We start from the raw sequence: 26,714 nt of genomic DNA, 5'->3' as shown, positions 1-26,714 counted from the left end.
ATAATAATAATAATAATAATAATAATAAAATGTTTCATCGCCGTTTTTATTTCGTACTTTCATAACAATGAAACAACCGCTACATTGGACGCTTGTGATCTGTGTCGTAGCATGTCCATCCCGTGATTTGTCCCTAATCAGTTGGGCGATAACCAGTTGGTCCAATTTTGATATACAATATGTAGGTATCGTAAAAAAATGTTGCAAATAATAGAGGAACTTGCTGAAAAGCGCTGAAATATACTAATGGCCAATCTTGCCACTGAGAGTTAACACAGTGTCAAAAGGGTTTCCTTTGACTTCACCCATTTGATTTATTATAATATTTATAATTTTACAAAGTCCAGAGTATTTCTTAAACTCTGGATTAACTGAAAACTCTCTGTGGTATACGTATACTACAGAGAGGGTATATACCCTGAGCAGTTGTCAGTCTTTTCTGGCGCGCCCTGTATATTCTATGTACTACATAACTACACCTATCATTGTTATTATTATCGAGTTATTTTATCTTGGCAAAGTTTTCAACTTTTCAACAGTGTAAGGTATGAGAAGCTAGCAAAGACGTCAGAGAACTCAGAGCAGAGCAACATTTTAACATTGTGTCACGAGATGAGGAGAATGAGAAGGTGGAGAAATCATAGGAAAAGAAGGAGGTGGAGAAAGAAGAGGAGAAAGAAAAGGAAAAAGGGGAGGGGAGATTGTAAAGGAAGAGGAGGAAGAGAAGAAGGAAGAAGAGGAAATGGGGAGGACATTGTAAAAGAAGAGGAGGAAGAAAGAAGAGAAGGAGAAAGAAAAGAAAGAAGAGGAAGAGGAGAAAGAAAAGAAGGACGAAGAAGACAAAAGAAGGACGAAGGGGAGAAAGAAAAGAAGGACGAAGAGGACAAAGAAAGACAAATAAAAGCAGGAGGAGGAGAAAGAAAAGAAAGAAGAGGATAAAGAAAGAAAGAAGAAGAAGAAATACAAATAAAAGCAGGAGGAGGAAGAACAAAGGTGGAAGAGAGAGGGAGGATGACATAGTAAAATCCGTTCCCACGCGAAAGTTTTCGCCACTTAGAAACATTAAAATCCTCTGCTAAAAGTAGAGCATATAAATACATCTATATATCCAAATATGAAGAGCATATACGTAAATCCAAACATGCATCAGTGGCGTGAATTCCATTGAACTTAGGGGAAGCACCGGATCAGTTCCTTTCTACGATTTCTCATCCCCTGCCCTCTACTAGTCTCCTAACTTCTTACCAGGGCCGTATTTAGAGGGAGCCTTCCTAAATTTCTCATCATTTACTGTAGGCCAGACTCCAAAAATTTGGAGCATCCCCCAAACCTCAAATCGGTACATCACCGTTTGGGCTCTCCCCTCTTCTCCCCCTCAATAAAATCCTGAATATGGCCCTTACTATATTTATCAGCATTTACAGTAAGAGACTGTAAATGCTGATATAGTAAAATCCGTTCCCACGCGAAAGTTTTCGCCACTTAGAAACATTAAAATCCTCTGCTAAAAGTAGAGCATATAAATACATCTATACATCCAAATATGAAGAGCATATACGTAAATCCAAACATGCATCAGTGGCGTGAATTCCATTGAACTTAGGGGAAGCACAGGATCAGTTCCTTTCTACGATTTCTCATCCCCTCTACTAGTCTCCTAACTTCTTACCAGGGCCGTATTTAGAGGGAGCCGGACTAAAATTTCTCATTTACCGTAGGCCAGACTCCAAAAATTTGCAGCATCCCCCAAACCTCAAATCGGTACATCACCGTTTAGGCTCTCCCCCCTTCTCCCCCTCAATAAAATCCTGGATACGGCCCTTACTATTTATCAGCATTTACAGTAAGAGACTGTAAATGCTGATGAATAGTAAGTGAGTATCCAACCTGTGTTCTAAGACCACCAGCAGATCGGCATACTGTAAGTATAATATGGATTTATAACTTGCTCTTTCACAAAAGAAATAACCAGGTCGCAGTGATAAATGTAGAGCGTTTGTTAAAGCCGATGGCCTTACTTATATACCAATGGGTTCCCCTTTGGAAAATCCCACGACATTGCAATTAAACATGGCTAGAGAATAGAGATCATTATCCCGATGTATGGCTGACAAAGACAAACACAAAAAGTCCACTCAGAGGCTTAGGGCCCTAAAGAAAGGATTAAGCTTCTTCAAATGGCTGACAATTTCTGACAAAGAAGATATGTACCTATTTTTTCTTTATTCTGCCATCACCAATCGGCTAAAGCTACAACAAAAACAACAACGAACTTATCAGGAAGTACACTATAATGGAGCAGTTGCAGTTGGGTAAAAATTATGAATAAAAGGTCGGTTCCTACGTAAAAAGTTGTGAAAAATCCAAATCTGAAGTCAAAACTCCGAAAAAGTAACTTTAAAAGGTCGAAAATTCAATTTTTAATTGCCGTTCTAATTAAAAAGTTCAAAGAGTTGTGACGTCAGACTTAATGTCAAAATGCGCAGAAACGCTTGCGCACAAACAAACGAAGCGGGAGTCATGAATTATGACGTCATCGCCTACGGGAGCATATGTCGTGACGTCAAACTTTACGATTTATCAGTATTATTTAAATCGATTTATCTCGGTATCTAGAAGTCATAGAAGAAAAAGAAAAATTCCGTTGGTCCTCATTTTTCCTGCTCTATAACTTTGAAACATCACACAAGTAAGCGCAACTGATCTATTACATAGACACACACTCATACCGGTTAATAGATCTACTTTCCAATGTGGAATTTTTAGATTCCCATCGTCAGACCAAGATCGCGAGAGAGGTGTTGACTCTACGAGCGCTGGAGGGATAGGACTCTCACTTCAACAGCTTCAACTCCAGCGCTCGTAGAGTCAACACCTCTCTCGAGTCTCTCGCGATCTTGGTCTGACGATGGGAATCTGAGTATTCCCGAAAGCTCACCAAACTTTCTTTAGTTGAATGTCGAATCTCAATTGTCTTTGAAATTTTATATTTTAATTTGTGAAGATTCTTTTCTAAATAATTATACCGATAATTATTTGCATTTATTTTAGAATATATATATAGGTACCTTGTTTATCCTGCAGGGATAGAACTGAAAAGTCCCTTTAATCTCGCAGTCTAACCAAGGTCTCGTATATTTTGAGTGAATTTTGACACATTATTGACATTCGGCATAAATGTAGGTAAATTTGCTCCTTAAATTTGGAGATCGATCGATCTGGAGACCACGAAGCAGCCCTTATTCTGAGCGAGTTATACAGTCTACTGAACGGACTGAACCATAATAAAATATCTCTGGTCTTTTCTATTTAGGGCACACTGTATTGTCTAATCCTCGTGAAGGGTCCGCCCCGTGTTTTAGCACTAAAAACTGACCATCGAAAATTTGACCCGATTACATTACTTTCCTTCCTATAGGATAAGGAAAGTAAAAATAGAAGCGCAGGAGGAAAAAGGAATGAGTAGAGGAGAGGAAAGCAATGAATAGAGAGAACAAGGGAGAAAGATGGAAAGGGGGGGAGGGAGAAGGAAAGGGGAGAAAGGGTGAGACGGCATTATACGGCGCTGCGTTTTTTTTTTCCTTCTTCTTCTTCTTCTTTTTGCCTCAGGTCATTTAAAAATTAGAACTAAATTGTTATTATGTTAAGCTGGAGATGGTATCATCAGCACAATCAGCTCTAACTAACTGCTCAGAGGTATGTTGGACTCGTTATTTGGAGAACAGGGGTTCGAGTCCCATGGGTCCGCCCATTTATTGTTAATGAAGTCTTTCACATACCAGGAGAACATCGCATAAAGGCTAAACAGACTGCTTAGGAGCGAAACTTCGGAAAACTTTTCCTCTAAACTTGGAAAATGGAAAACAACATGAAGGGAGGTGTTGCCAGATCTCACTGCCTCCTCCCGACCCCCCTGGACTTCAGCTGCACTTTCTTCTTTTCGATGCGGAGTTGCCAAGTGGAACTTTGTGCAATAAAGTCGCTGGGTCTAGTGACTAGTGTACACCATATCCCAGGATACAGATCTTTTTTTTTTTTGGCATTAATAATTTAATGGCAGGATTCTCACTTAGAGAGTTCTTTAACTAAGCGGGAAATCATCAAAATGGAATAACGATTGAAATTTGGCCACTAGACACAAACCGCCACCAGGTCGCAAATAGAAAAAAAAAGATAAATGGGAGGCAAGAGAGGAAATAAAAGAGAAACGGAGATAGGAGGAGAGAAGGAAGAGGAAGAAAGGAATTAGGAGAAGAGAGAAAGCAGAGGAATGAAAAAGAGAGGAAAAAGGAGACAGCGAAACGGCGAGAAAGAATAGAAAGGAAGTTTAAGAGAAAGAGAGGAGACAGAAGGAAGAGAAGGGGGATGAGAGTAAAAAGGAAGAGGAGAAAGGAAGCTTAGGGAATAAGAGAGATTCCATGACTTTTCCATCTCTCTCCCCTCTCCCTTCTATATCTCCTTTCCCCCTTCCTCTTTCTGTTTGTCGCATTTTCTCATCGATTCGAGCTAGAAGAGATGGGAGTTATTGGAAATTCGATCTTCCAAGAATGCAATATAGACTGCAAAAGATGCATTACACGAGTACTATGCAGTAGGGTACCTACTTCCATTTTGAAATTATAGGACGGGGGGGGGACCTACTTCCATTTTGAAATTATAGGAGGGGGGGTACCTACTCCCATTTTGAAATTTTAGGAGAGGGGGTCGCGGTGGTACTTTTAAAATTAAATCCTGCTTTACATTGAAAAATGTTTTACTAATAAAATAAATACCTCTTAAGTTTGATGAGAGGGGAGGTTACGGAGAGAAAAAAGGAAAGAGAGAGAGAAGGGAGGGAGGAAGGGAGGCAGGGAAGGGGAGAAAGAGAAAGAAGGAGAGAGAAAAAAAACGAGGATCGAAAGACAGAGGGATAGAGAGAGACAGAGAGAATTGAGAAAGAGAGGAGGGAGAGAGAAGGTGGGGTGAAAGAGAGAGAAGACAGAAGAGACAGAGAGAGAAAGAGGAGGGGGCAGGGAGATAAGGTGGAAAAGAGAGGGAGGGAAGAAGAAAGTAAAGAGGAGGGAGATAGGTATGAAGAGAGAAAGAGAGAGAGAAGAAAGAGAGAGAGAGAAGGGTGGGAGGGAGAGAGGCAGGGAAGGGGAGAAAGAGAAAGAAGGAGAGAGAAAGAAAACGAGGATCGAAAGACGGAGGGATAGAGAGAAACAGAGAGAATGAGAAAGAGGAGGGAGAGAGAAGGTGGGGTGAAAGAGAGAGGAGACAGAGAGAGAAAGAGGAGGGGGTAGGGAAATAAGGTGGAAAAGATAGAGGAGGGAAAAAAGAGAGGGAGGGACGAAGAAAGTAGTTTATTTTTTGTGGGCACTTGATTTATTTTGGGAGGAACGACTTGGCGGGGTCTTTTTTATGCCACGAAGTGGTATTTTTTGGGGTTAATGTTAGTTTCAAGCTTTCAAGTAGTTATTGAGGAAAAACTGTGTCAACAAAAAACAAAATAACATGAAAAATATGCTCAACAAAAGTTGCACATTACAAATTAATACATCGAGTTGCACATTATAAATATTACCATAAAGTTGCATTGTTGCTGGAAAAAAAGTTGCATTTCATAAACTTTAATATCAATAATTATGTAGGTACCAGGTGGCCAAAAACACCCGGACATTGTATCCCTAGGTATATTGTGTAAATGTGACAGCTCAACAAAAGTTGCACATTACAAATTAATACATCGAGTTGCACATTATAAATATTACCATAAAGTTGCATTGTTGCTGGAAAAAAATTGCATTTCATAAACTTTAATATCAATAATTATGTAGGTACCAGGTGGCCAGGTGTATAAATACATTATATCCTTATCCCTAGTTATTGTGTAAATGTGACATTTATTTTATTTTATGTTTATTTATTTTTTAAGCACAACAAGAACACCAACAACACCTAGGTATGTACATCTTTCTTGCTGAATCTCTCTCAAAATGAGACAAGCTAAATGTGACATTTATTTTATTTGTGACATTTATTTTATTTTTATTTTCAAGCACAACAAGAACACCAACAACACCCATTTCTTGCTGATGAATCTCTCTCAAAATGAGACAAGCATTTTTTAACTGTTAAAAAATAGTGTTTCATTTTGATTACTTTCCTTATTTTATTTCTTCAGCAATTAAAACAACTGCTACATTAGACTCATATGGTCTGTGTCATAGTAAAATCCGTTCCCACGCGAAAGTTTTCACCACTTAGAAACATTAAAATCCTTTGCTAAAAGTAGAGCATACATATAAATACATCTATATATCCAAATATGAAGAGCATATACGTAAATCCAAACATGCATCAGTGGCGTGAATTCCATTGAACTTAAGGGAAGCACAGGATCAGTTCCTTTTTACGATTTCTCATCCCCTCTACTAGTCTCCTAACTTCTTACCAGGGCCGTATTTAGAGCGAGCCTGCCTAAATTTCTCATTTACTGTAGGCCAGACTCCAAAAATTTGGAGCATCCCCCAAACCTCAAATCGGTACATCACCGTTTGGGCTCTCCCCCCTTCTCCCCCTTAATAAAATCCTGGATACGGCCCTTACTATTTATCAGCATTTACAGTAAGAGACTGTAAATGCTGATAAATAGTAAGTGAGTATCCCAACCTGTGTTCTAAGACCACCAGCAGATCGGCATACTGTCAGTATAATATGGATTTATAGCTTGCTCTTTCACAAAAGAAATAACCAGGTCGCAGTGATAAATGTAGAGCGTTTGTTAAAGCCGATGGCCTTACTTATACCAATGGGTTCCCCTTTGGAAAATCCCACGACATTGCACTGCAGCCTTCTTAATGGGCTTTGGAAATTAATAAATCCCCCACATACAGAAGAATCCCACAAGAGACGTGCCGAGCGCAAAAATAACAATAATCTTGCATCCGCATTCATGACACATGGAAAACGCAAACAAAACAAAATCATGGATAGACAATGGAATCAGGAAGAATGACGATCAGGAAATGGCAAAAGAGAAGCGAGCTGGAAGAAACGAAGAGATACAGGGTTTATACACTTTCTTCGGAATGAAATTCCATGACTTCTCCAGAAAATTTCCATGAAATTTCCAGAAAATTAGGGGGCGGATGTACTTAAAAATCAGTAAGATTACCCCTTCAGTTAAATAAAATATGCAATATGCAGAACGTCAATGAATATGATAGGGAATGCGCCGCAAGCCGTTTTTCGGAAATGTTTGATATTTAATTTGAATATTTTTAATTTTTGACCGGGTGGAGAATTCCATGACTTTTCCAGGGTTTCTTTAAATTTTCACGATTTTCCATGACTTTTTGACCAATTTTCAGATTCCATGACTTTTCCAGCTTTTCCAGTTTTTCTAGGTCGCGTAGGTATAAACCCTGAGATAGGAAAAAGAGAAGAGATGGAGGAGGTAGAAAGGACGGAATAGGAAAAAGAAAAGAGATAAGCATACAGAGATAGATGTGGAGGTGGTACACAGAAAGGGTTGAGCAAAGCAAGGTACACATTAAAGAGAGAGGCATTCTGCAGATATATCTGTGTACAAGAGAAGAGAAAAAGAGATGAATATATTTGATGAAAGAGAAGAAAACGGGGAAGAAATAGGATAGACGAGGGAAATAGGAGAGTTGAGGGAGGTAGAGTTGAAGCGCAGGAGGAAAAAGGAATGAGTAGAGGAGAGGAAAGCAATGAATAGAGAGAAAAAGGCCTGATGGGATAATGTTCGTTCTCGGAACGGCTGGCTTTCTCCTATCCTGTCTTCCTTCTCTCTTCGATTTCGGACGATAAGACCATAGTTACCGTTCCCTCTGTCAAACCTCTTTAAAAAAAGCTGTCACAAATGTCCTCCCCCACATCATATGCCTCGAAGAATTACATGACTTGACCTCGACTGGAATCACCAACCTCCAGATGCGAAGTCCACCGCTCCTAACCACTACACGACTGAGGACTATAGACAAACTTAAGATGGTTCCCTGATGGGAATCTGTTCGTTTTCGGAACGGCTGGCTTTCTCCTATCCTGTCTTCCTTCTCTCTTCGATTTCGGGACGATAAGACCATAGTTACCGTTCCCTCTGTCAAACCTCTTAAAAAAAAGCTGTCACAAATGTCCTCCCCCACATCACATACCTCGAAGAATTATATGACTTACCTCGACTGGAACCACCAACCTCCAGATGCGAAGTCCACCGCTCCTAACCACTACACGACTGAGGACTATAAACAAACTTAAGATGGTTGAATGTGGTTCAGGACGAGCCAATTAAACATGGCTAGAGAATAGAGATCATTATCCCGCAAAAAAGATTAGAAATCAATTTTGTACCCCGCCTTTTATTCACTTCATAGTACCTACCTTTCTTTCCCCTCATTACAATCCTCTTTCCTCTAATATTACTTCTGCTTCACTGCATTGGCCGTGCCACCTACCTTTCTTTCCCCTCATTGTACTCCTCTTTCCTCTAATCTCACTTCTGCTTCACTGCATTGGCGGCGTGCAATGCTTTAAAATGAAATCGAGAATAGAGATAGATCATTATCCCGATGTATGGCTGACAAAGACAAACACAAAAAGTCCACTCAGAGGCTTAGGGTCCTAAAGAATGGGTTAAGCTTCTTCGAATGGCTGACAATTTCTGACAAAGAAGATACCTTTTATTTTCTTTATTCTGCCATCACCAATCGGCTAAAGCTACAACAAAAACAACAACGAAGTGCACTGTAATCCTGGTCCTGGCCTATAAGTACGTGGGCTTTCTGTTACTCAATGAAGTATAATGATAATGCATATGCATATTCTACACTTCTACAGGAATACTGACATTACTGACTTTAATGACAACGCAATCTCATACCGTTGACAGGGTAAGTAAAGTCCCGAAGAAAAAGAAAAATTCCGTTGGTCCTCATTTTTCCTGCTCTATGACTTTGAAACATCACACAAGTAAGCGCAACTGATCTATTCTGGTCCTGGCCTATAAGTACGTGGGCTTTCTGTTACTCAATGAAGTATAATGATAATGCATATGCATATTCTATAGGAATACTGACTTTAATGACAATGCAATCTCATACCGTTGACAGGGTAAGTAAAGTCCTTAGCTACATATCTATACTGACAGGAACAATGTGACAAAGATAATAATTGAATCAAGTGATAGTTAGAGAGACATCACATTAGAATTAAACTGACATCTCCCGTCTTCCAATGACATGATATACTCACGTGACGAAAATTCGGGAGGTACTTCGGAACAAACAATATTTGCCGTCTTCCAATGACATGATATACTCACGTGACGAAAATTCGGGAGGTACAAACAATATTTACAATGAAATGGACCCAACTAGAAAACTAGAATACTAGAAAACGGTCACTTGAAGACAATAATATGTGTATAGCTTTGCATAAAAAGCGTTTTTAATAGAGGGACCGTCTTCCAATGACATGATATACTCACGTGACGAAAATTCGGGAGGTACAAACAATATTTACAATGAAATGGACCCAACTAGAAAACGGTCACTTGAAGACAATAATATGTGTAGAGCTTTGCATAAAAAGCGTTTTTAATAGAGGGACCCAAGTAACCTGTAGCAAGTGGTTGGGTGGAAGAGCTCCGTTAGGAGAATCCTGCCACTATAAATAAAGCGTAAAAAAAGACTAGCAAGGGAGGTCTCATCGTCCCAAAATTAAAGAGAGAGAGAGGACAGGATAGGAGAAAGCCAGCTATTCCGAGAACGACTTCATCTGTTTAGAATAAACTGGAAGCAGGAATCGACCCCGCGCCTTAGCGCTTACAAGGAAGGCGCAATACCTTCCAAGGTATAGGTATAGGCTGAAGTAACCTGTAGCAAGTGGTTGGGTGGAAGAGCTCCGTTAGGAGAATCCTGCCACTACAAATAAAGCGTAAAAAAAAAGACTAGCAAGGGAGGTCTCATCGTCCCAAAGTTAAAGAGAAAGAGAGGACAGGATAGGCGAAAGCCAGCTGTTCCGAGAACGACTTCATCTGTTTAGAATAAACGGGGAGCAGGAATCGACCCCGCGACTTAGCGCTTACGAGGAAGGCGCAATACCTTCCAAGGTATAGACATAGGCTGACTAAAGGAATAGAAAATTGGAAAAACAAACTGCTCCCAAATTTTCTGCATTCGAGTGTAGCTCACACGAGCTGATAAATCACTAGAGGGACCAAGTAACCTGTAGCAAGTGGTTGGGTGGAAGAGCTCCGTTAGGAGAATCCTGCCACTACAAATAAAGCGTAAAAAAAAGACTAGCAAGGGAGGTCTCATCGTCCCAAAGTTAAAGAGAAAGAGAGGACAGGATAGGAGAAAGCCAGCTGTTCCGAGAACGACTTCATCTGTTTAGAATAAACGGGGAGCAGGAATCGACCCCGCGACTTAGCGCTTACAAGGAAGGCGCAATACCTTCCAAGGTATAAGTATAGGCTGACTAAAGGAATAGAAAATTGGAAAAACAAACTGCTCCCAAATTTTCTGCATTCGAGTGTAGCTCACACGAGCTGATAAATCATGTGCGAGTAATATTTGGAAGATAACCCAAATCCCAAAATAGATTTTCATTCAGAGAGGAAAATTCGGGGACACAATTTCAAAACAATAGGTGTGTTCTAATCTTCTTAAATAGATATGGGATCCCGAAATGCCTGCGCTTGCCATGCAGAAGGTCCCGGGTTCGTTTCCCAGATTACAGACATCAGAAGAATAAAGATAAATCACGTGCGAGTAATATTTGGAAGATAACCCAAATCCCAAAATAGATTTTCATTCAGAGAGGAAAATTCGGGGACACGATTTCAAAACAATAGGTGTGTTCTAATCTTCTTAAATAGATATGGGATCCCGAAATGCCTGCGCTTGCCATGCAGAAGGTCCCGGGTTCGTTTCCCAGATTACAGACATCAGAAGAATAAAGCAAAGGTGTATTCTGACAAGTACTGAGGTATAAGGTAATTGAAAGAAGGAAGGAAATGGGAGAGAAGGGAAGGAAATGGGAGAGAAGGGAAGGAAATGGGAGAGAAGGGAAGGAAAAGGGAGAGAAGGGAGGGAAAAGGGAGAGAAGGGAAGGAAACGGGAGAGAAGGGAAGGAAATGGGAGAGAAGGGAAGGAAAAGGGAGAGAAGGGAAGGAAAAGGGAGAGAAGGGAAGGAAACGGGAGAGAAGGGAAGGAAATGGGAGAGAAGGGAAGGAAATGGGAGAGAAGGGAAGGAAATGGGAGAGAAGGGAAGGAAAAGGGAGAGAAGGGAGGGAAATGGGAGAGAAGGGAAGGAAATGGGAGAGAAGGGAAGGAAATGGGAGAGAAGGGAAGGAAAAGAGAGAGAAGGGAAGGAAAAGAGAGAGAAGGGAAGGAAACGGGAGAGAAGGGAAGGAAATGGGAGAGAAGGGAAGGAAAAGAGAGAGAAGGGAAGGAAAAGAGAGAGAAGGGAAGGAAAAGAGAGAGAAGGGAAGGAAAAGAGAGAGAAGGGAAGGAAAAGAGAGAGAAGGGAAGGAAAAGAGAGAGAAGGGAAGGAAAAGAGAGAGAAGGGAAGGAAAAGAGAGAGAAGGGAAGGAAAAGAGAGAGAAGGGAAGGAAAAGAGAGAGAAGGGAAGGAAAAGAGAGAGAAGGGAAGGAAAAGAGAGAGAAGGGAAGGAAAAGGGAGAGAAGGGAAGGAAAAGAGAGAGAAGGGAAGGAAAAGGGAGAGAAGGGAAGGAAAAGGGAGAGAAGGGAAGGAAAAGGGAGAGAAGGGAAGGAAAAGAGAGAGAAGGGAAGGAAAAGGGAGAGAAGGGAAGGAAAAGAGAGAGAAGGGAAGGAAAAGGGAGAGAAGGGAAGGAAAAGAGAGAGAAGGGAAGGAAAAGGGAGAGAAGGGAAGGAAAAGAGAGAGAAGGGAAGGAAAAGGGAGAGAAGGGAAGGAAAAGAGAGAGAAGGGAAGGAAAAGGGAGAGAAGGGAAGGAAAAGAGAGAGAAGGGAAGGAAAAGGGAGAGAAGGGAAGGAAAAGAGAGAGAAGGGAAGGAAAAGGGAGAGAAGGGAAGGAAAAGAGAGAGAAGGGAAGGAAAAGGGAGAGAAGGGAAGGAAAAGAGAGAGAAGGGAAGGAAAAGGGAGAGAAGGGAAGGAAAAGAGAGAGAAGGGAAGGAAAAGGGAGAGAAGGGAAGGAAAAGAGAGAGAAGGGAAGGAAAAGGGAGAGAAGGGAAGGAAAAGAGAGAGAAGGGAAGGAAAAGGGAGAGAAGGGAAGGAAAAGAGAGAGAAGGGAAGGAAAAGGGAGAGAAGGGAAGGAAAAGAGAGAGAAGGGAAGGAAAAGGGAGAGAAGGGAAGGAAAAGAGAGAGAAGGGAAGGAAAAGGGAGAGAAGGGAAGGAAAAGAGAGAGAAGGGAAGGAAAAGGGAGAGAAGGGAAGGAAAAGAGAGAGAAGGGAAGGAAAAGGGAGAGAAGGGAAGGAAAAGAGAGAGAAGGGAAGGAAAAGGGAGAGAAGGGAAGGAAAAGAGAGAGAAGGGAAGGAAAAGGGAGAGAAGGGAAGGAAAAGAGAGAGAAGGGAAGGAAAAGGGAGAGAAGGGAAGGAAAAGAGAGAGAAGGGAAGGAAAAGGGAGAGAAGGGAAGGAAAAGAGAGAGAAGGGAAGGAAAAGGGAGAGAAGGGAAGGAAAAGAGAGAGAAGGGAAGGAAAAGGGAGAGAAGGGAAGGAAAAGAGAGAGAAGGGAAGGAAAAGGGAGAGAAGGGAAGGAAAAGAGAGAGAAGGGAAGGAAAAGGGAGAGAAGGGAAGGAAAAGAGAGAGAAGGGAAGGAAAAGGGAGAGAAGGGAAGGAAAAGAGAGAGAAGGGAAGGAAAAGGGAGAGAAGGGAAGGAAAAGAGAGAGAAGGGAAGGAAAAGGGAGAGAAGGGAAGGAAAAGAGAGAGAAGGGAAGGAAAAGGGAGAGAAGGGAAGGAAAAGAGAGAGAAGGGAAGGAAAAGGGAGAGAAGGGAAGGAAAAGAGAGAGAAGGGAAGGAAAAGGGAGAGAAGGGAAGGAAAAGAGAGAGAAGGGAAGGAAAAGGGAGAGAAGGGAAGGAAAAGAGAGAGAAGGGAAGGAAAAGGGAGAGAAGGGAAGGAAAAGAGAGAGAAGGGAAGGAAAAGGGAGAGAAGGGAAGGAAAAGAGAGAGAAGGGAAGGAAAAGGGAGAGAAGGGAAGGAAAAGAGAGAGAAGGGAAGGAAAAGGGAGAGAAGGGAAGGAAAAGAGAGAGAAGGGAAGGAAAAGGGAGAGAAGGGAAGGAAAAGAGAGAGAAGGGAAGGAAAAGGGAGAGAAGGGAAGGAAAAGAGAGAGAAGGGAAGGAAAAGGGAGAGAAGGGAAGGAAAAGAGAGAGAAGGGAAGGAAAAGGGAGAGAAGGGAAGGAAAAGAGAGAGAAGGGAAGGAAAAGGGAGAGAAGGGAAGGAAAAGAGAGAGAAGGGAAGGAAAAGGGAGAGAAGGGAAGGAAAAGAGAGAGAAGGGAAGGAAAAGGGAGAGAAGGGAAGGAAAAGAGAGAGAAGGGAAGGAAAAGGGAGAGAAGGGAAGGAAAAGAGAGAGAAGGGAAGGAAAAGGGAGAGAAGGGAAGGAAAAGAGAGAGAAGGGAAGGAAAAGGGAGAGAAGGGAAGGAAAAGAGAGAGAAGGGAAGGAAAAGGGAGAGAAGGGAAGGAAAAGAGAGAGAAGGGAAGGAAAAGGGAGAGAAGGGAAGGAAAAGAGAGAGAAGGGAAGGAAAAGGGAGAGAAGGGAAGGAAAAGAGAGAGAAGGGAAGGAAAAGGGAGAGAACTCCCCATGTATAGTGCGGTGATTCTAACAGTCCTAACACATCTTCTGATATTAGTGGAGATGTCAAAACTCCCGCATGATAAAATGTCGTGTTTAATGAAACCTAAGAGAATTGGTGGAGATGTCAATTCTCCCCATGTATAGTGCGGTGATACTAATTTCCAACACATGTCTTGATATAAGTGGAGATGTCAAACCTCCTGCATGCCGTGTTTTATCAAATTAGTGGCGATGTATCTGACGATGTCTGACGATGGGAATCTGAGTATTCCCGAAAGCTCACCAAACTTTCTTTAGTTGAATGTCGAATCTCAATTGTCTTTTGAAATTTATATTTTAATTTGTGGCGATTCTTTTCTAAATAATTATACCGATGATTATTTGCATTTATTTTAGAATATAGGTACCTTGTTTATCCTGCAGGGATAGGACTGAAAAGTCCCTTTAATCTCGCAGTCTAACCAAGGTCTCGTATATTTTGAGTGAATTTTGACATATTATTGACATTCGGCATAAATGTAAATTTGCTCATTAAATTTGGAGATCGATCGATCTGGAGACCACGAAGCAGCCCTTATTCTCAGCGAGTTATACAGTCTACTGAACCATAAAAAAATATTTTAACACATCTGATGATATTAGTGGAGATGCCAAACCTCCCCAATCCCCATGTATAGTGCAGTGATTCTAACATCTTTACACATCTTCTGATATTAGTGGAGATGTCAAAACTCCCGCATGATAAAATGTCGTGTTTAATGAAACCTAAGAGAATTGGTGGAGATGTCAATTCTCCCCATGTATAGTGCGGTGATTCTAACAGTCCTAACACATCTTCTGATATTAGTGGAGATGTCAAAACTCCCGCATGATAAAATGTCGTGTTTAATGAAACCTAAGAGAATTGGTGGAGATGTCAATTCTCATCTAGAAGTGGGTTAGAATTAGTATGAGTGAGTGAGTCAGTCAGTCAGTCAGTCAGTCAGTTACACAAGGGGCTGTATATATTTTAGATACTCGCAAAGGGTCCGCCCATTTATTGTTAATGAAGTCTTTCACATACCAGGAGAACATAGCATAAAGGCTAAACAGACTGCTTAGGAGCGAAACTTCGGAAAACTTTTCCTCTAAACTTGGAAAATGGAAAACAGGGGTCCGCCCATTTATTGTTAATGAAGTCTTTCACATACCAGGAGAACATCGCATAAAGGCTAAACAGACTGCTTAGGAGCGAAACTTTGGAAAACTTTTCCTCTAAACTTGGAAAATGGAAAACAACATGAAGGGAGGTGTTGCCAGATCTCACTGTCTCCTCCCGACCCCCCTGGACTTCAGCTGCACTTTCTACTTTTCGATGCGGAGTTGCCAAGTGGAACTTTGTGCAATAAAGTCGCTGGGTCTAGTGACTAGTCACTAGTGTACACAACAGGGCGATCTGTGTATGGTGTGTTCGACAGACCATGGTAAGGGGGCCATAGAGGGAGGACTCATAATTATTATGATTTGAGTGTATAATTTATAATTTGTAAATCTTGTGCTGATGTCGTGCACTGTAGTATCTATTAAGTTTTCTTAAAAAGTACCGCCATAGAGGGAGGACTCATAATTATTATGATTTGAGTGTATAATTTATAATTTGTAAATCTTGTGCTGATGTCGTGCACTGTAGTATTAAGTTTTCTTAAAAAGTACCTACTTATATCCAAGTGATTTTTCAATGGGTTTAACCCTTTGGTGACCGATTTAAACTGTAGTTTACATTGTCACCAAAGGGTTAAAGTAACAGTAGAACTGCTAAGATTTTTAGCCTCGACATAGAAGTATGCATCGAGCTGTCTATGTGATTACCGCCTACCCCTTAAAAAATTGGGGTTTAAGTTATGTACATACTCAAATTAAGTAGGTTTTGCTGACAAAGACAAAACAAGGAAACACTGTCTCCAGAGAGCAAGCTTTTGAAAATGACCAAACTCTTTTCCGCAAGAAGTAATGACTGCTGTTCAAAAACCATTACTATTTATACAATATTCTTTTTGATCTTTTTGTAGCGACATAGAAGTATGCATCGAGCTGTCTATGTGATTACCGCCTACCCCTTAAAAAATTGGGGTTTAAGTTATGTACATACTCAAATTAGTTAGGTATTGCTGACAAAGGCAAAACAAAGAAACACTGTTTCCAGAGAGCAAGCTTTTGAAAATGACCAGACTCTTTTCCGCAAGAAGTAATGACTGCTGTTCAAAAACCATTACTATTTATACAATATTCTTTTTGATCTTTTTGTAATCGTTACCTTTTGTCTCCCCCATTTTTTTTCGTTGCAGAAAAAAAAGGAAAATAGAAAAAAGTGTATAATGATTGTTTTCCTGTTTGACAATAATTACTTGCTGGTTTCAGACAAACAATGGGTTTTGAAAAGTGCTCTCTTTACCTCATTGTATTGGAAAATGAGACTTAGTTGCTAGATCTCAAATTGAAAATAAGTTTTCAAAATATCTTTCTTCTATTGAGTGTGGTAAAAGAAGAAAAAATGGTGAGTTTGTCTTTTGGGAACAGGAAGAAAAATCAAAAGTGGTAATTTCCCTCAAACAGCTGTTCACAAAGAGGTTTTGACAATAATTACTTGCTGGTTTCAGACAAACAATGGGTTTTGAAAAGTGCTCTCTTTACCTCATTGTATTGGAAAATGAGACTTAATTGCTAGATCTCAAATTGAAAATAAGGTTTCAAAATATCTTTCTTCTATTGAGTGTGGTAAAAGAAGAAAAAATGGTGAGTTTGTCTTTTGGGAACAGGAAGAAAAGTCAAAAGTGGTAATTTCCCTCAAACAGCTGTTCACAAAGAGGCCATGGTATCCAATACCCTGCTATAGGGTTTGAGTGGATTAGAACAAACACATGTTTTTACTAGTCTTTAGACATACTCCATTTCTCAAGGATAAAAGGTTAACCTTCTCCCTTGTGATCAATTCAGTTTGAAGAATTTACCAGTGGATCATTCAACTATAGAAGTTACTCACAAAAAAGCCCTTATGGAGCCCTCAGAGGTCCGATCGCTATAGGGTTTGAGTGGATTAGAACAAACACATGTTTTTACTAGTCTTTAGACATACTCCATTTCTCAAGGATAAAAGGTTAACCTTGTCCCTTGTGATCAATTCAGTTTGAAGAATTTACCAGTGGATCATTCAACTATAGAAGTTACTCACAAAAAAAGCCTTTATGGAGCCCCCAGAGGTCCGATCAAGTTCAAAATTTGATGGAAAATTTTTCTTTTTGTAATGAACAAATTCACCAAATTACATCAAAATCAGACAAACCGTATGGTGAGACAAACTTACAAACAGATTGATAGAGAGACAACCAGGACAACCTAAATAAAAATTAGGTCCGATCAAGTTCAAAATTTAATGGAAAATTTTCCTTTTTGTAATGAACAAATTCACCAAATTACATCAAAATCAGACAAACCGTTCCAGAGGTATGGTGAGACAAACTTACAAACAGATTGATAGAGAGACAACCAGGACAACCTAAATAAAAATCAATTACATCAAAATCAGACAAACCGTATGGTGAGACAAACTTACAAACAGATTGATAGAGAGACAACCAGGACAACCTAAATAAAAATCATCAAGAACACGTTTTGTTTGTTCAATTAAGTACCTCATTGTTTGATTTATGTTACCTATTAGTAGGCCATACTAGGTAGGTATAGGTAAATACCTACTCAGTGCTGAGTGATACAGAAATTAAACATACCATGCCAATACAATACACCATGGCCTTGAGTCATTAGATAAGGTACAAATAGTTTCTTGCTGTATAAAGAACTGTAGGTAAATATTACAATTTATGCATAGGTATCTAATATCTAGAATTCTAGGTAGGTAATTCTACTTTATTAGTCATACCATACAGTTCTTGCTGTATAAAGAACTGTAGGTAAATATTACAATTTATGCATAGGTATCTAATATCTAGAATTCTTGGTAATTCTACTTTATTAGTCATACCATACATCTTGCTGTATAAAGAACTGTAGGTAAATATTACAATTTATGCATAGGTATCTAATATCTAGAATTCTTGGTAATTCTACTTTATTAGGTCATACCATACAGTCTGTGCCTCATATCACCAAAGTATGGAAAAGTATCTTACAAGTGTAATAGCCAATGGAAAAGTAGAATTTTGAATGAGAACGAATTAGATCAAAGTATGGAATTGTAAATACTTTTCCATACTTTGGTGTTATAGGGCACTGATTGTGATGATGTCAAATACAGAGTTGTCAATGTCAGTAGGTATACCTACCAAAGTATGGAAAAGTATCTTACAAGTGTAATAGCCAATGGAAAAGCAGAATTTTGAATTTGGACGAATTAGATCGAAATATGGAATCGTAAATTCTTTTCCTCACTTTGGTGTTATAGGGCACTGATTGTGATGATGTCAAATACAGAGTTGTCAATGTCAGTATACCTAATTAGCATTTTTTTCATCTCCTTATTTTATCTGATAGTTAGCTAATTTCTGACATGGTTTGTTTAGCACCTTGTAATAGACTGGATCTTTATTGATAGAGCTCACTGGCTGTTACACGACTACTTTGTTGGCTGAATTCTATAGTTTTTATGATCTGTGGGGGAGGACTGACGTACAGTTGTTGTGTAAGAGCCAGTGAGCTTTATTAATAAAGATCAAGTCTATTACAAGCTACTAGTTAAAGTTTTGACATGTTTGTGGAGAGGAGAGACAAGAGTTACTTAGCTATGGAGGGGTAGGTTAAAGGAGGGTAATGCCAAACCACAAATAATATTAAGTAAGTAAAGGTGCAGTAAAGCCAGCCTAGTTAGCTTGATGGGTAGCAGGTCTGCCTTCAAAGCACTAGGTTGTGGGTTCAATTCCCACCTAAGGTGGATTTTATCCTAAAAGTATAAGGTTTGTTCTTGGAACAGCTGGCTTTCTCTTATCCTGTCTTCCTTCTCTCTTTGATTTAAGGACAATTAAAGAGCTTAGCAGTTACAATTCCCTTTATCAAACCTTTTGAAAAATAAATAAATAAAAAATGTAATTAAACAATATGGAGATAAAGAGAGAAGGACAGGATAGAACATCTGATGGTTAGCTAATTTCTGACATGGTTTGTTTAGTACCTTGTAATAGACTGGATCTTTATTGATAGAGCTCACTGGCTGTTACAGGACAACTTTGTTGGCTGAATTCTAGTTTTTATGGTCTGTGGGGGAAGACTGACGAACAGCTTTATTAATAAAGATCAAGTCTATTACAAGCTACTAGTTAAAGTTTTGACATGTTTGTGGAGAGGAGAGACAAGAGTTACTTAACTAAAGGAGGGTAATGCCAAACCACAAATAACATTAAGTAAAGGTGCAGTAAAGCCAGCCTAGTTAGCTTGGTGGGTAGCAGGTCTGCCTTCAAAGCACTAGGTTGTGGGTTCAATTCCCACCTAAGGTGGATTTTATCCTAAAAGTATAAGGTTTGTTCTTGGAACAGCTGGCTTTCTCTTATCCTGTCTTCCTTCTCTCTTTGATTTAAGGACAATTAAATAAGACCTCAGCAGTTACAGTTCCCTTTATCAAACCTTTTAAAAAATAAATAAATAAAGAAATGTAATTAAACAATATGGAGATAAAGAGAGAAGAACAGGATAGAAGAAAGCCAGCTGTTCCAAGAACAAACCTTATCTGTTAAGGATAAAACCTGATGTGCAAGAGCAAGTTAATCGTTAGATATCCCATCAACAAAAGTCCCTTAACCCAGATAAAAAAAAAACTTTCAAGGCCATAGGCCATAGGTATTTCAGTTTTGACAAGGATCTATTGTCTAGCAGTCTATTGCTGTCTTTTTAACGACTGAAGCATTGAAGCTTTATCTAAATCTTGAAAACAATGAAATGAAAACACTTTTTGGTGTTTGGAGACAATGAAAATCCCGAAGAACAATGGTTAGGTACCAAAAATCTTCATTAGTGGAGGAAAAAATCAAACTTACCAGACTTAATCAGTGCCCAAAGATGTGCATGATACATTATTTGTCGGATATTCCCAATCACTGTTCACTGATTTAACTAATTTCCTAATTTATTTACCTGGAAATTCACTTTTAAAAACGAAAAATTCAACATACCAAAAACCAAAAATTTTGCGTCCATTTTTGAGAAAATTATTTTTCTAATTTTGAATTTTCGCGGTACCAAAATTTCACAAAGAGGTAGAATGTGAGTGAAAACTGAAAAATCTTGAACCAAAAGTGAAGCTCGAAACTCGGCCATTTTGTTTTTAGCAGATACCGCCGTTAAACTGTTGTGACGCAACACGCATTACTCTGAAATACCTACAAACGGAGCGGAGGTATTTGCGTCCATTTTTGAGAAAATTATTTTTCTAATTTTGAATTTTCGCGGTACCAAAATTTCACAAAGAGGTAGAATGTGAGTGAAAAATCTTGAACCAAAAGTGAAGCTCGAAACTCGGCCATTTTGTTTTTAGCAGATACCGCCGTTAAACTGTTGTGACGCAACATGCATTACTCTGAAATACCTACAAACGGAGCGGAGTTAGGTACCTAGGTACCTACGACATGTAATTTAATGTTTGCAGGGCCGGATCAAGCTCATTTTGCGCCTTGTTCAAAAATCGAAATGCCCCCCTCGCTGAAAATAATGGACCCGATCTATTTCACTTTTTTCAACCCTTTTTCACTTGTGGCCGCGCACTAAGAAAAAGTAAGAAAGATAATAAGGACTTACCACGTGTTTGAAGAATTACTATGCGGTGTAGTGAGCGGACTGAATGCGTTGATATTCTGCGGTGATGTTAACTGCTGCGATTTTCTAGCAGCACAGCACAGGGACAGCGTGTTGGCTCCTGCCGCATCCAAATTAGGTACCTAGGTACCTACGACATGTAATTTAATGTTTGCAGGGCCGGATCAAGCTCATTTTGCGCCTTGTTCAAAAATCGAAATGCCCCCCTCGCTGAAAATAATGGACCCGATCTATTTCACTTTTTTCAACCCTTTTTCACTTGTGGCCGCGCACTAAGAAAAAGTAAGAAATAGCATGAACCTTTTATAGGACGAACAGCTAATGCTACGGATTTTCATATTCAAATGAATCTAATAGGGATATCAATAAAATAAATTAATGTGATATAGCAAGTAGGTACCTACTATCTACTGACAGCGGTGTTAGGGGTCTTATGCCAGAATTACCTAGAACTTAATCAAGGCCCACGAGTAGGAATAATAGAAAACTGATAGAGGTATCTTTTATACCTATCACTAGAAATTATAGTGCTTTTTCTCCTGTCCTAAATATACCGATTACATGGGTACAAAGTCGATCCTATAGAAAGGTAAAATATCCAACGATGAAAAGAGAATTATGTAATATCTATGTATCGAGAAAAATGTATTATTTCCACCTCAATTTCTATTGCACGAGTAGCTAATACCTATTCATTTTATTCTATCAATTCCATTTCATTCTCGTTCTTTCATTCCTATTTTCCCTTTTCCTGGAAATCTCTGCCCCCTACTCGTTCCCTTTCTGTCCTTTTGTTTTCAATTGATACAGGCAAGCCGCGGTGAGGTTTACTATGCGGTGTAGTGAGCGGACTGAATGCGTTGATATTCTGCGGTGATGTTAACTGCTGCGATTTTCTAAAGTAAGAAAGATAATAAGGACTTACCACGTGTTTGAAGAATTACTATGCGGTGTAGTGAGCGGACTGAATGCGTTGATATTCTGCGGCGATGTTAACTGCTGCGACTTCCTGGCAGCACAGCACAGGGAGAGTGCGTTGGCTCCTGCCGCATCCAAGTCTTGTGCTACCTCATTGATACTGTTACATCGCGGCAGCGGAGGTGTTGTAGAGACAAACCGTCCTCCAGAGGAGCCAACGTATTCGACATTCCCACTGGAGTTGTTGTTGGGGCTCTGCAGAACGACTGGGATGTTGGGGGTAGGCATGGTTTGGGACAAGGTGTTGGAGGTGGAATTGACAGAGCGTATGGAAGCGGAGGAGGAGCGCCTCGTGGAGGAGATAGGAGAGGAGGAGGTGGCATTGTACACACCAGGACAGCAGCGTACAGTACGTGAAGGATTATAGGTGGCATAGTTGTTATGATGCCGTCGGAACGTGGAGTAGTTACTAGGTGGGGGTAATCGGAAGTGGTGATGATAGCCAAGGTCTCGTCTCAAGTAAGGATCTGTGGTGTTGTGCTGTGACGTGCCGTGGCCATGGTGTGACGTGTGACTGTGTGTGTGGTGACGGTCTAGACTAGCATAGCGGTCGTTGTTCGGGATTGGTGTGTACCTATCAGTCGGCAGATACTTCTCATATCTCTCATACAGGTATCTGTTCTCATTGGGGAGGTAGCGGTCAGTGAAGTACCGGTCCGAGTACCTGTTGTTAAGGGTGGAGAAGGAATTAGAGGGGGCCGGGGCCGGAGGGGGAGGGGCAATATAGCGGTCAGTGTTGTAGCGAGGGAGGTTGTGAGGGTTCTGAGGGGGAGGGGCAGGGGGCGTGTAAGTGAACTGAGTGTTGGGAACATTGACGTAGGAGTGATGGAGGAGTAATCGTTCGCGTCTTATGTACTCATCCTCGCAGCCATTCATCCTCTCCAACCGGTTGTCAAGACATCTGAAACAACACACACGTGATAATGTAGCTCTCAAACAGCTTAGGTACCTAGTACCTACAACAATAACCCTTTTCTATGAATGAGCCAAAATGAATCCAAAGAAAGACAATCCTATTTAGTAGGTAAATGCACATCTTGTCCAGCGTGGGACGGAAAAATCCCTATGCATTTTTGGGCGCTTGCGCTTTCCTACGGTGTTGGGCTCTTACCTATGACTTAGGACGCTTACCTGTGATGATGTTGGGCCTTTCCCTTTGTTGTTGGACTTTTCCGTCTCCTGACTGTCCCTCCTTCCCCGGTGGTTACGTTACAATGAAAAGTGGGAGAGGAAGGAAACTTCCGTCTCCTGACTGTCCCTCCTTCCCCGGTGGTTACGTTACAATGAAAAGTGGGAGAGGAAGGAAACGGGAGAGAAGGGAAGGAAAAGGGAGAGAAGGGAAGGAAATGCGAGAGAAGGGAAGGAAAAGAGAGAGAAGGGAAGGAAAAGGGAGAGAAGGGAAGGAAAAGGGAGAGAAGGGAAGGAAAAGGGAGAGAAGGGAAGGAAAAGGGAGAGAAGGGGAGAGAAGGGAAGGAAAAGGGAGAGAAGGGAAGGAAATGGGAGAGAAGGGAAGGAAATGGGAGAGAAGGGAGGGAAAAGGGACAGAAGGGAAGGAAAAGGGACAGAAGTAGAAGGAAAAGGGAGAGAAGGGAAGGAAATGGGAGAGAAGGGAAGGAAAAGGGAGAGAAGGAAAGGAAATGGGGGAGAAGGGAAGGAAATGGGGGAGAAGGGAAGGAAATGGGAGAGAAGGGAAGGAAAAGGGAGAGAAGGGAAGGAAAAGGGAGAGAAGGGAAGGAAAAGGGAGAGAAGGGAAGGAAAAGGGAGAGAAGGGAAGGAAAAGGGAGAGAAGGGAAGGAAAAGGGACAGAAGCAAGGGAAAAATCAAAATGGGAGGGACACGGGAAAGGGACGAATAAACAGAACGGAAATTGCTAGCTATTAATTTTAATTATACCAAGGAGTATAATGTAATTGTCTAAAAAATAGAACATTTTAAGGTGTACGAAGGAAGACAATAAAGATCAGGAAAAGCTTGCAGCATCTTTCCTCTTTTTACAACACTTTTCCCCGAATAAAATTCCGGAATTTTCACGTAAAAATCCCCCTTTCTAATTAAACGCTGAGTCCGTTTCTTCCATTTTTCTGTTGGAAAGAGGAGATGGTAAAATTAGACATTGTATGACTCTGTAACTACATATATGTAGGTACTTAGTTATCTCTGTGAAATCTTTCTATCTCTCTAGAAAGCTACTCTCTGGAAATTTAGTTTGGTCTTTTATTATAGAGGTAACAAAGGTCTACGCGTCTTTAATTAAATCTGTATAAGTAAGATCGGTTCAGGACGAAAAGTATAACTTCATTAGTGGAGATGTAAAAACTCCCATGTATCGTGGGGCCATATTAACGCTTACGTTGATATTAGTGGTGATGACAAAAGTCCCACTAACCCTGAGGTGATTTTAACATAATATCTGCGGATATCAGAGGACGAAAAGTATAACTTCATTAGTGGAGATGTAAAAACTCCCATGTATCGTGGGGCCATATTAACGCTTACGTTGATATTAGTGGTTTAGTGGTGATGACAAAACTCCCATTAACCCTGAGGTGATTTTAACTTAATATCTGCAGATATCAGTGGAGGTGTTGAAATTTACTTTAAGGTAATATTTTAACACATCTGATGATATTAGTGGAGATGCCAAACCTCCCCAATCCCCATGTATAGTGCAGTGATTCTAACATCTTTCGGATATCAGTGGAGATGTTGAAATTTACTTTAAGGTAATATTTTAACACATCTGATGATATTAGTGGAGATGCCAAACCTCCCCAATGCCCATGTATAGATTGTATAGTGCAGTGATTCTAACATTCCTAACATCCTAACACATCTTCTGATATTAGTGGAGATGTCAAAACTCCCCATGTATAGTGCGGTGATTCTATCAGTCCTAACACATCTTCTGATATTAGTGGAGATGTCAGAACTCCCCATGATAAAATGTCGTGTTTTATGAAACCTAAGAGAATTGGTGGAGATGTCAATTCTCCCCATGTATAGTGCGGTGATACTAATTTCCAACACATGTTTTGATATTAGTGGAGATGTCAAACCTCCTGCATGCCGTGTTTTATCAAATTAGTGGCGATGTCAAGAGAATTAGTGGAGATGTCAAAGTCCTTGATACAAAGAGATTATTAAAGTTTTCGTGTGGTCCACTTCTTCTGGGTCACACTGTAGGTAGGTATAAACAGTTCTTTAATTAGTAGATCATTAAGTTAAACTTTTGTTGACTTTCAAAAGTTTCAAACAAAGTGTCAAAATACTAAAAACTATCGTCATAGGTACTTAAAACCATGGTCTGTCTATTATTGAAACTTCAATGGCCTATAGGCCCTGGAGTAAAGAGATTTTGGATCCACCTAAAACCGACAGTAACGTGAGGGCATTTAGACACATCCACTAAGAAATAGGACATACTATTAACACAGAACACAATTAACACGTGAACGGCGAGTGTTCCTCGATACAAACGACCAACGGACACTTAACGGGTTAAGCATAATAAAAATATTAATCCAATTTCGTTTAGCAATGGGTTAAGGACATAATAAAACTGTCCTATACTTATATGTACTTACTTACACACGTATAATAACAGGTTAAGGAAAGTAAAAGTACGAGCTCTTAATTACATTTACTTATCATCAATTAAAAAATTGAAATCTGCAAAGTGTTAATTTTAAGTGATTGAGTAATTATTGATTGAAATGTTTTATACTTTATGAAACAATACGTTGACTAAGTAGGTATTCTCAGTTACATTTTATATACAGCATAAGTAGCCATTTTCTGTGGGATGAAGAAAAATGTAATATTTCTGTAAAATGAAAAATGTATTATTTCCACCTCAATTTCTATTGCACGAGTAGCTAATACCTATTCATTTTATTCTATCAATTCTATTTCATTCTCGTTCTTTCGCGAGTAGCTAATACCTATTCATTTTATTCTATCAATTCCATTTCATTCTCGTTCTTTCATTCCTATTTTCCCTTTTCCTGGAAATCTCTGCCCCCTACTCGTTCCCTTTCTGTCCTTTTGTTTTCAATTGATACAGGCAAGCCGCGGTGAGGTTTAATATTTTATTCCGTCTCCTGACTGTCCCTCCTTCCCCGGTGGTTACGTTACAATGAAAAGTGGGAGAGGAGTAATCGTTCGCGTCTTATGTACTCATCCTCGCAGCCATTCATCCTCTCCAACCGGTTGTCAAGACATCTGAAACAACACACGTGATAATGTAGCTCTCAAACAGCTTAGGTACCTATTAGTACCTACAACAATAACCCTTTTCTATGAATGAGCCAAAATGAATCCAAAGAAAGACAATCCTATTTAGTAGGTAAATGCACATCTTGTCCAGCGTGGGACGGAAAAATCCTTATGCATTTTTGGGCGCTTGCGCTTTCCTACGGTGTTGGGCTCTTACCTATGACTTAGGATGCTTACTTGTGATGTTGGGCCTTTCCCTTTGTTGTTGGACTTTTACCTATGACTTAGGGCGCTTACCTCTGATGTTGGGCGCTTACCTATGGCTTTGGGCGCTTACCAGTGATGTTGGGCTCTTGTCCAGCGTGGGACGGAAAAATCCCTATGCATTTTTGGGCGCTTGCGCTTTCCTACGGTGTTGGGCTCTTACCTATGACTTAGGGCGCTTACCTGTGATGTTGGGCCTTTCCCTTTGTTGTTGGACTTTTACCTATGACTTAGGACGCTTACCTGTGATTTTGAGCTCTTACCTATGACTTTGGGCGCTTACCTCTGATGTTGGGCGCTTACCTATGACTTTGGGCGCTTACCAGTGATGTTGGGAGCTTACCTATGGCTTTGGGCGCTTACCTATGGCTTTGGGCACCTACCTATGACCTTGTGAGCTTTGGGCGCTTACCTGTGATGTTGGGCTCTTACCTATGACGTTGGGCGCTTATTAGTCATGTTGGGTGCTTACCTGTGATGTTGGGCGCTACTCGTGTCGCTGCCTCGTAGATCCGTTTTGCTGACAGCAACCTGCACGGGGTCTCTTCAGCATATCCTCAACGGTACACCATGATCCATCAGTGGCACAGAGCACAATTAACACGTGAACGGCGAGTGTTCCTCGATACAAACGACCAACGGACACTTAACGGGTTAAGCATAATAAAAATATCAATCCAATTTCGTTTAG

The 26,714-nt window shown here is 40.3% G+C and overlaps 1 protein-coding gene across 1 annotated transcript in view; it reads right to left on the bottom strand.

Moving 5' to 3' along the window:
- LOC113468311 overlaps window positions 1-25,762 on the bottom strand; it is a 42,957-nt gene extending 17,195 nt beyond the window's left edge. The window contains exons 1-4 of the mRNA XM_026825118.1: window positions 25,696-25,762; window positions 21,492-22,375; window positions 21,136-21,145; window positions 20,549-20,688 (exon numbers count right to left, since the gene is read on the bottom strand). Coding sequence (XP_026680919.1) covers window positions 20,549-20,688; window positions 21,136-21,145; window positions 21,492-22,375; window positions 25,696-25,740 — 1,079 coding nt within the window. The 5' untranslated portion in view covers window positions 25,741-25,762. The remainder of the gene's footprint in view (window positions 1-20,548; window positions 20,689-21,135; window positions 21,146-21,491; window positions 22,376-25,695) is intronic.
- Between the last annotated feature and the right edge of the window lie 952 nt (window positions 25,763-26,714).

Source organism: Diaphorina citri, unplaced genomic scaffold (genome assembly GCF_000475195.1).
Source record: "Diaphorina citri unplaced genomic scaffold, Diaci psyllid genome assembly version 1.1 scaffold701, whole genome shotgun sequence".
Lineage (NCBI taxonomy): Eukaryota > Metazoa > Arthropoda > Insecta > Hemiptera > Psyllidae > Diaphorina > Diaphorina citri.
The sequence above is the reverse complement of the archived record's forward strand: the minus strand, read 5'-3'. Positions and strand labels throughout refer to the sequence as shown.